This window comes from Bos indicus, chromosome 18 (assembly GCF_029378745.1).
Source record: "Bos indicus isolate NIAB-ARS_2022 breed Sahiwal x Tharparkar chromosome 18, NIAB-ARS_B.indTharparkar_mat_pri_1.0, whole genome shotgun sequence".
NCBI lineage: Eukaryota > Metazoa > Chordata > Mammalia > Artiodactyla > Bovidae > Bos > Bos indicus.
In genome coordinates, this window is record NC_091777.1 from 60480281 (window position 1) to 60491510 (window position 11230).

Sequence of the window (11230 nt, forward strand, 5' to 3'; positions counted from 1 at the left end):
AGGATGAGCTGTAGTGAGGTGATGAACCTAGAGCCTGTTACAGAATTAAGTCAGAGAAACAAATATCGTACATTAACACATAACATATATATATCGAAGAAGGCAATGGCACCCCACTCCAGTACTCTTGCCTGGAAATTCCCATGGAGCCTGGTGGGCTCCAGTCCATGGGGTCGCTAAGAGTCGGACATGACTGAGCGACTTCACTTTCACTTTTCACTTTCATGCACCGGAGAAGGAAATGGCAACCCACTCCAGTGTTCTTGCCTGGAGAATCCCAGGGATGAGGGAGCCTGGTGGGCTGCCGTCATGGGGTCGCACAGAGTTGGACACGACTGAAATGACTTAGCAGCAGTAGCAGCAACATATATATATGGAATCTAGAAAAGTAGTACTCATGAACCTATTTGTAGGGAAGAAATGGAGGCAGACAGAGAGAATGATCTTGTGGACACAGTTGCAGAAGGAGAGGCTAGAACAATTGAGAAAGTAGCAATGAGAAATACACACCATCATGTGTAAAATAGCTAGTTAATGGGAAACTGCTATATAATACATGGAGCCCAGTCAGTCACTCTGTGATGACCTAAAAGGGTAGAGTGGGGGTGGGGGAGGGATGCCACAGAGGGAGGGGATACATATATATTTATGACTGACTCGAGTTGATATAAGGCAGAGACCACAAGATTGTAAAGCAATTATCCTCCAATAAAGACAAAAGAAAAAAAAAAAATGCTACAGACCCACATGAATATGTTCCACTGTTAAGAGTATGACCCTCTATGTCATGAAGAAAAAGTTACAGAAGATGGTCCTTCACCTATGAGCCCATAGAAATGGAATGATGAAAAATAAATAAGTAAAAATTAAAAAAAAAAAAAAGACATAGAATGATGTTCTGACAAATGGGGATTTGTAGGCAGCTTTTGGCCGGAAATAATTCTGTGTAGGAGGCACTCTGTTGTCTTCTCACTAATGTTAAACCAGGCAGCCCTACAATCTACTCATCCTGAGTCCTAGCACATCTTTCAAACATTTTAATCACAAAATTTCTTTTCTAACTTGTCTGTTTTATCCATAGATCAAAGCAGTAGACATGAAGTTATTAACAGGTGATGATCACTTCCCTACTCCCCTAAGAAATCTTGTGAATAAACTGTGTGACCAAGATATCATCTAGAGCCTGGAATTCCCTGGAGGTCCCATGGTTAGGACGCTGCACTTTCATGAGGGTGGCCAGCATTCAAAACAAGGTCAAGGAACTAAGATCCCAGTTATGTGGCAGAGCCAATATATATATATATATATATATATATATATGACTTATATGCAGAGTACATCATGAGAAATGAGAAATGCTGGGCTGGAAGAAGTACAAGCTGGAATCAAGATTGCCAGGAGAAATATCAATAACCTCAGATATGCAGATGACACCACTCTTATGGCAGAAAGAGAAGAGGAACTAAAGAGCCTCTTGATGAAAGAGGAGAGTGAAGAGTTGGCTTAAAGCTCAACATTCAGAAAACTAAGATCATGGCATCTGGTCCCATCACTTCATGGGAAATAGATGGGGAAACAGTAGAAACAGCGTCAGACTTTATTTTGGGGGGCTCCAAAATCACTGCATATGGTGATTGCAGCCATGAAATTAAAAGATGCTTACACCTTGGAAGGAAAGTTATGACCAATAGATAGAATACTGAAAAGCAGAGACATTACTTTGCCAACAAAGGTCCGTTTAGTCAAGGCTATGGTTTTTCCAGTGGTCATGTATGGATGTGAGAGTTGGACTGTGAAGAAAGCTGACCGCCAAAGAATTGATGCTTTTGAACTGTAGTGTTGGAGAAGACTCTTGAGAGTCCCTTGGACTGCAAGGAGATCCAACCAGTCCATTCTAAAGATCAGTCCTGGGTGTTCATTGGAAGGACTGATGCTAAAGCTGAAACTCCAATACTTTGGCCACCTCATGTGAAGAGTTGACTCATTGGCAAAGACTCTGATGCTGGGAGGGATTGGGGGCAGGAGGAGAAGGGGACGACAGAGGATGAGATGGCTGGATGGCATCACCGACTCTATGGACATGAGTTTGGGTGAACTCCGGGAGTTGGTGATGGACAGGGAGGCCTGGCGTGCTGCAATTCATGGGGTCGGAAACAGTTGGACACAACTGAGAGACTGAACTGAACTCATACATATAAATTATGGTGGATATTTAACACAAATGGTTAGCATATTTGTAGAAAGTCTCAAATTAATGTTTTAATGAAAAGAAGACAAAATCTAAAATTGAAAAGGGTTCACTCTTCTTAGTCATCCAAGATCCATGTTGGTATAACAACACTGAAGACTAAGTATTCATGGAGATATAAGGGAGACAAGACGTACCACATCCCATGTGGTACCTCTGGAAGTCCTATAATGTGAGAATGGGAATCTTCCAGCTTCATTCAATAACTGTTCTCCAGGTGCTGTGTCACTCACAAATAAAAACTATCCCACCTGAAAAACAGGATCATTATTTTTTGATGGGTATAGAACAGAACATTTCAGAACCTTGAATTTAAAATGTTGTGGCTTGAAAAAATTTAAGCTAACCCTTTGGGAAAGAGTTGGATCTGTTTAACCCAGTTAATCCAGCAAAGTCGTGGGATACAAGGTTAATACACAGAAACCACTTGCATTCATATATACTAACAATGAAAAAGCAGAAAGAGAAATTAAGGAATCAATCCAATTCACCAACAAAAAGAATGAAATAGCTAAGAATAAACCTACCCAAGGAGACAAAAGACCTGTATAAGGAAAATTATAAGACACTGATGAAAGAAATCAGAAGACATAAAGAGATGGAGAGATATTTCATGACCCTGGGTGGGAAGAATCGATATTTTGAAGATGACTCTACTACTAAATGCAATCTACAGATTCACTGTGATCTCTATCAAATTACCAATGGCATTTTTACAGAACTAGAACAAAAAATTTCACAATTCACATGGAAACACAAAAGATTCCGAATAGCCAAAGCAGTCTTGACAAAGAAGAATGGAGCTGAAGGAATCAACCTTCCTGACTTCAGACTATACTACAAAGCTACAGTCATCAAGACAATATGGTACTGGCACAAAAACAGAAATATAGACAAATGGAACAAGATAGAGAATTGAGAGACAAACCCACATACCTATGGGTACCTTATTTTTGACAAAGGAGGCAAGAGTATACTATGGGACAAAGATAGCCTCTTCAATAAGTGGTGCTGGGAAAACTGGACAGCTATGTGCAAAAGGATGAAATTATAACACTTCCTAACACCATATAGAAAGACAAACTCAAAATGGATTAAAGACTTAAATGTAAGACCAGACAAGGTGAAAAGACAACCATCAGAATGGGAGAAAATGATAGCAAAGGAAACAACTGACAAAGAATTAATTTACAACATATACAAGCAGCTCATACAACTCAATGAGTGCTTCCCTTGTGGCTCAGCTGGTAAATAATCCGCCTACAATGCTGTAAGACCTAGGTTCAATCCCTGGGTTGGGAAAATCCCCTGGAGAAGGGAAAGGCTACCCACTCCAGTATTCCGGCCTGGAGAATTCCATGGACTTTATAGTCCATGGGGTCACAAAGAGTCGGATACAAATAAGCGATTTTCACTTTCTTTCACAACTCAATACCACAAAAACAAGTCAATCAAAAAGTGGGAAAAAGACCTGAAAAGACATTTTTCCAAAGACACACAGATGGCTAACAAGAACATGAAAAGATGCTCAGCATCACTCATTATTAGAGAAATGCAAATCAAAACTACAATGAGATACCACCTCACATCAGTCAGAATGGCCATCATAAAAAAGTCTGTAAACAATAAGTGCTGGAGAGCGTGTGGAGAAAAGAGAACACTCTTGCACTGTTGGTGGGAATGTAAACTGATACAACCATTATGGAAGACGGTATGGAGACTCCTTAAGAAACTAGGAATAAAACCATCATATGACCCAGCAATCCCACTCCTAGGCATATACCCTGAGGAAACCAAAATTAAAGACATATGTACCCCAATGTTAATTGCAGTACTATTTACAATAGCTAGAACATGGAAGCAACCTAGATGTCCTTTGATAGATGGTTAAAGAAGCTGTGGTACATATATACAATGGAATACTATTCAGCCATAAAAAGGAATGCATTTGAGTCAGTTCAACCTAGAGCCTATTATACAGAGTGAAGTAAGTCAGAAAGAGAAATACAAATATCATACACTGATGCGTATATATGGGAATCTAAAAAGATGGTACTGATGAATTTATTTTCAGGGCAGTAATGTAGAAATAGACCTATGGACATGGGGGAAGGGAGGAGGGTGAAAGTGAGTTGTATGCAAAGAGTAGCATGAAAATTTAGAGTATCATATATAAAATAGAGAGCCAGTGGGAATTTCTATGATTCAGGGAACTCAAACAGGGGCTTTGTGACAGGCTGAAGGGTGGGATGGTGAGGGAGATGGGAGGGAAGTTCAGGATGGAGGGGCATGGCTGTATTCTTGTTGATGTATGTTAGAAAACCACAAAATTTGGTAAAGCAATTATCCTTCAATTTAAAAATTAAAAAAAAAATAAAATGTTCTAACCAAAAAGAAAAAAGAAATCTGTGGTCATAAGCATGTTTATTTCACCATGTGACTGAGGGTGCCTATTTTTTACCTCAATCACCTCTATTCATAAAGGGCATTCATTCACTGTCTAAGTGGGGAATGATTCCAATTTCTAAATATGTAGCAAGAAACAAAATGAATACCCTGACTTCACGTAGCTTACATAAGGGAATTTCACCAAGATCATGATGAAGGTAAGTATAATGAAATTGTATATGAACAATGATAGTGACAGGAAGTCCTGGTTTAAAAACAGATTCAGGAAATACCTAGATGATGGGAAGATATTTGAACAAACCCAATAATTAACTGAGAATGTGTTATGTAAATACACATGGGGACCATTAGCCAAAGGAAATAATTTAACCATGTCCTCTAGAATTGGGAACAGGCAAGAAAATGAATTGTGATCAGGAGAATCCAGCAGGAGCTGGGTTCATTGGATATACTGGGCATTTCTGGCCTCCAAAAAACAAGAGAATAAATCTGTGTTGGTTTAAGGTACTCAAATTTGTGGCAATTTGTAATAGGAAACACAGAAAAGTTAATATGGTGTATGTAGAAAAGCAAGTCTATAAAAATATCTAGAAAAAGTATAATTTGCAAAGATAGGAACCACATGAAAAAACTGAATGCAATTCTTTTATAACTGCTATTTACAAACTGGAATTGAAATTTTGAACATACATATTTGTATGCAAAAAGTAAAAGAAAAAATCTAGCAAAACATGGGCTTTTATGCTAAAAAATACTATGGTAGTAAAAGTTAAAAATCTTTTATTTAGGGCATTGTTGAGAAACAAACCATAGTCATTGAATTGCAAGGCAAATATACCATATTCATTGATTGGGAAGAGCAAGAAATATCACCTCACCTCAATGTATAATTCATTTTAATCCATTTCCAGTCAACACATTTGTACATTCAAATAAAATTATTCTAAGAAAGGGAAAAATAATGAGAGCTAAAACATCTGAAAGCACTGAAGTGATTGGGATCACTCCACATGATATCAAGATTTCAAAGATTTCAGTTGGTGGAGGATTCTGTCCCACACTCCTTGTGGCCTATCTATGGAAGTGCACCCTGAACATAATGAGTATGATGAGCCATGACCTAGTTTTACATTATTCTGTTTCTACCTGACCCTAATTCACACACTATTCAATTTGACAATTTCAGCTGGAAGTGAAGAAAGGGTATCTAATGAAGTTGGTCCTTCATCTTACTCTGTTTCAGGGAATAGCGTGAAAGGCCTATAACAGTGTAAGATCAAAAGACTTCGTGTTGAAAGACACAAAAAGTAACATACTCAAAATCACTGACTATTCATACAAAGAAGATAACTGGCCATTTCAACATACCTCCTTCAACCTCTCATATAAACGTAATGTTATAAGTTTCTGGGCTTCTCATGTGGCTCAATGGTTAGAACCAGCCTGCCAAACAGGACATATGGGAGACACAGGTTCTATCCCTGGGTTGGGAAGATCCCCTGGAGAAGGAAATGCTACCCTCTCCAGTATTCTTGCCTGGAAAATCCCATGGACAGAGGACCCTGGTGGGATACAGTCCATGGGATCACAGAGTCTGAGACGACTGGGAGATTAACCCACCACAAGTTTTATTTTTTATTTTTGCTGTGCTGGGTCTTTGTTATGGTGCAGGCTTTTTCTCTAGTTACAGTAAGCAAGGGCTACTCTCAATTTGCAGTGTATGGACTTTTCATTGCTGTGGGTTCTCTTGTTGGATAGCACTGGCTCTAGGCTTCAGTAGTTGCAGCTCCCAGGCGCTAGAACACAGGACAACAGTTATGGACCATGGGTTTCATTGCTTCATGGCATGTAGGATCTTCCTGGACCAGTGATGGAGCCCGTGTCTCCTGCATTTGCTAAGGATTCTTTACCTGAAGCAACCATTGAAGCCCCCATATTATAAGTTTTAACATAATATGGTGTGGCCTGTAATGACACTACAGCTTTTATTACCTTAGAGAACTAAAGACTCGTTCATTCACAGTTAATCTATTACCTGCTGTGGGCTCTCTTTTAAGTATTGCTCACAAAATTCACCAAATCCATGACATTTGAAAAGACTTCTTTGGTGACATCTGAGGACACAATGTTTCCCAACAATGTTTTACATGGACAGTATACACGTATGGGAATCAAAACAGTCGGGAGAAATATCAACAACCTCAGATATGCAGATGATACCACTTTAATGGCAGAAAGTGAAGAGGCACTAAAAAGCCTCTTGATGAAGGTTCAAGAGGAGAGTGAAAAAGCTAGCTTAAAACTCATCAAAAAAAAGATTATGGCATCTGGTCCCATCACTTTATGGCAAACAGATGGGGAAAAAGCAAAAACTGTGTCAAATTTCATTTTATTGGGCTCCAAAATCACTATGGACTGTGACTGCACTCATAAAATTAAAAGACACTTGCTTCTTGGAAGAACATTTCTCTCAGCTATGAATATGCTTATGAACTGAAAGGGTGGATGTTCGCGGAAACATCTTGCCACACTCTTTACATTTGTAAGGTTTCTCTTCTGTATGAATTGTATTATGAAGTGTAAGGTATCTCTTGCTGCTGAAGACCTTCCCACACTCATTACATTTGTAAGGTTTCTCTCTACTATGATTTCTATTATGAATTGTGAGGGCTAACTTTCTATTAAAAGCTTTCCCACACTCATTACATTTATAAGGTTTCTCTCTAGTATGAATACTCAGATGGCTTGCAAGGCTGTTCTTATGCCGAAAAAGCTTGCCACACTCATTATATTTGTAAGTTTTCTCTCCAGTATGAATACTCAGATGAATTGCAAAGCTGTTCTTATGCCGAAAAAGCTTGCCACAATCATTACATTGGTAAGGTTTCTCTCCAGTGTGAATTCTATCATGAATTGGAAGGAAATTCTTTCTACTGAAGACCTTGCCACACTCATCACATTTGTAAGGTTTCTCCCCAGAATGACTTCTTTGATGATGAATTGCAAGGCTTTCTTTTTGACTAAAGTCTTTGCCACACTCATTATGTTTGTAAGGTCTCTCTCCAGCATGAATATGCTGATGAAATAAAAAGGTGGCCCTATGCCAAAAGACCCTGCCACATTCATTAAATTTATAAAGTTTCCCTCCAGTATGAATTCTATTATGAATTTTAAGGTTTATCTTTCTACTGAAGAGCTTCCCATATTCATTACATTTGTAAAGTTTATCTCCTACATGAATTATTTGATGATAACGTATAAGGTTTCCTTTTTGAGTAAAGACCTTGCCATACTCATTACATTTGCAAGGTTTCTCTCCAGTGTGAATTCTCTGAGGACATTCACGGGTTCTTCTTTGACTAAAGTCCTTGCCACACTCTTTAAATTTGTCAGGTTTTTCTTCATTGTGGATTCTGTTATGAATTATCAGTAGTGAATTCTTACTGAAAACCACTTGTCTTTTATCAGTGTCTGCTTTTAGTTGTAATTTCTTGATCACATGCACATGAGACATAGCTAAAACATAGAAAACCACAATTATCCTGTATATTACAATTCATAAATAAATGTCTTACATTAAATATATGCTACTACACTAAAAAACCACTTATACCAAACAAAGCAAAGCAAATACCTAGAATCACCTATGATGAGCTTATAAAATTTAGGAACACAAAGGAATAGGATTAGTTTCTAAGAACAAAACTGATCAGAGATAATTCTAATATTTTTAAGAGCACTGCAGTTTTAAACAAGTGGTGACAAAAACACTCAACCTAAACAAACTCGTTTTGGGAATCAAAGAAATTGTGTATTTCTACTATGCCCACAATCTATGGATCAAGTAAAGAAACACTGCTGCCTCAATACCAAGGAGAAAAAAAAATCATAATTTACATATATTCTGCATGTGCCTGTGTGCTGTTATGTCCAACTCTTTGTGATCCCATGGACTGTGGCCTGCCAGCCTCCCCAGGGAATCGTCCATAAAAGAACACTGGACTGGGTTGCCAATTCCTACTCCAGGAGATCTTTCTGATCCAGGGATTGAACCTGCATATCCTGAATCTTTTACACTGGCAGGCAGATTCTTTACGCCTGGTGCAACCTGAGAGTTCCCATATTCTGCATTCACACTATAAATAAGTAATGATAAAGAATGATAAATATGATAAAGAATACACAATATATTGTAAAACTAACCAAATCAAAATTAGCTTATCTAATTAATAACCTATATAAGTGGAAGTTACCAATTAGACAAAAATAGTATAAAGAAAGTGAAGAATTTCCTTCCGGTTCAAGATGGCAGAGTAGAAGGACGTATGCTCCTCTCCTCCTCTGAGTACACCAAAATCACAACTAGGTGTTGAACAACCATCAACAGGAGGACAATGGAACCCACAGAAAAAAGATGCCCCATGTCCAAAGACAAAGAAGACGCTGAGGCAAAACAGTAGGAGGCATGTAATCACAATAAAATCAAATCCTCTACCTGCTGGTGAGTGACCCACAAAGTGGAGGACAACAAACAATACCAAAGAAGCTATCCCACTGTTGTGAAGGTTCTGAACCCCACATCAGGCTTCCCAACCTGGGAATCTGATAAAGGCACTGAGAATCCCCAGTGAATCTGATCTTGAAGTCCAATGGTATTTGATTACAGGACTTCCACAGGACTTGGGCAGACACTTCATTCTTGGAGGCCACAAACAAAATCTTGCACACACCAAGACCCAGAGGAAAGGAGAAGAAAGAAAGAACCTGAGAAAATGTTTGAAGAGATAATAGCCAAAAACTTCCCTAACATGGGAAAGGAAATACTCAACCAAGTCCAGGAAGTACAGGGAGTTCCTGGCAGGACAAACCCAAGGAAAAACACAACAAGCCACACGGTAATCAAACGGACAAAACTTAAAGACAAGATAAAATATTAAAAGCAACAAGGGAAAATAAAAATCACACAACATGAAAAGGAACTCCCATCAGGTTATCAGCTGATTTCTCAACAGAAACTCAACAAGCCAGAAAGGAAGGACACCATATATTTAAAGTGATGAAAGGGAAGAACCTACAACCAAGAATACTCTACCCAGCAAGACTCTCACTCACATTTCACAAATAATTCAAAAGCTGTCCAGACAAGCAAAACTTAAGAGAATTCAGCACCACCAAGCCAGTTTTACAACTAATGCTCAAGGAAGTTCTCTAGGCAGGAAAACACAAGAGAAGGAAAAGACCTACAGAAAATAAATCCACAACAATTAAGAAAATGGTAAATGGAGCACATACATGGATAATCACCTTAAATATAAATGAATTAAATGCACCAACCAAAAGGCATAGACTGATTGGGCAAATGAAACATGTGAATGTATGCAATTCCAATTACCACAATACCCTGCTTGAACCCACAAATTGAATGCAATTATTTTATATTGTTAGCTTAATCACATTCCCATTATGGCTTTCAATTTTAATGATCTCTAATTTTTGGTCTGGATATTAATTGTGAAAACTGATAAACATCTTTACTGTTGTGACTGTGTACCTATTGTGACTATGTAATATTACACATTACACATTACACATATGTAACTGTTGTGACTATGTAACTATACCATTACTGGTCAACAGAAAAACAGTAGAATTCTATATCACCAAAACTACCACATAATAGAAAAAGTTTTAATCTCATTTTAAAATCCAGATGCATATCAGAATTATCCTGGAATTTTTTGAAAAATATAAATGCCCAGGTATTGCTTTTTTCCTCCAAAGCTCCAGATATGTTTCCAATGAGCAGCCATAAACAACTGGAGTACATGATGATCTTTTACTTTTATCTAGTTTGTTACACTTTTTCTATTTCATATTCAGTACTCCCATTTCATTTAGCTTGTGTTTTCCAATTTCTCCATCCTTTTTTTAATGTTCTTTCTCAAGCCTTTTGTCAAGTGTATATACAAAAGCTTTTGTATACATATATACAAATAGTATGTATAATATATATATTTTAGAAAACTAATGAATTTTTGGTTAACTAAAAAATTTATGACATTTCACTTGTTTGATTTAGTATGAATAGAATGAAAGATTCCTAATTAAAAAGTAGATATACAACAAGCAACAAAGATTTCCTGTATAGCATAGGACCTACAGTCAATATAATAGAAAATAATCTATCTGAAAAATAATATATATGTATAACTGAGTCACCTTGTTGTGTACCTGAAATACTATAAGTCAATTATACTTCAATAAAACATATATATTAAGAAAAAATAGAAAGTGAATTCAATAATAAAAAATCAAACTTAAATGTATATAAATGAAATATTCTATCAGTTCAGTTCAGTTCAGTCACTCAATCATGTCCAACTCTTTGCGAACCCATGAATTGCAGTACGCCAGGCCTCCCTGTCCATCACCAACTCCCGGAGTTCACTCAGACTCACGTCCATCGAGTCAGTGATGCCATCCAGCCATCTCATCCTCTGTTGTCCCCTTCTCTTCCTGCCCCCAATCCCTCCCAGCATCAGAGTCTTTGCCAATGAGTCAACTCTTTGCATG

The 11230-nt window shown here is 37.7% G+C and overlaps 1 protein-coding gene across 1 annotated transcript; it reads right to left on the reverse strand.

Annotated features, from left to right (window-relative positions):
• Window positions 1-1987: 1987 nt before the first annotated feature.
• On the reverse strand, window positions 1988-11009 carry LOC109571821 (zinc finger protein 665-like). The gene has a single exon (XM_070771612.1). The coding sequence runs from the start codon at window positions 8169-8171 to the stop codon at window positions 7128-7130; it is 1044 nt and encodes a 347-aa protein (XP_070627713.1). The 5' UTR covers window positions 8172-11009; the 3' UTR covers window positions 1988-7127.
• Between the last annotated feature and the right edge of the window lie 221 nt (window positions 11010-11230).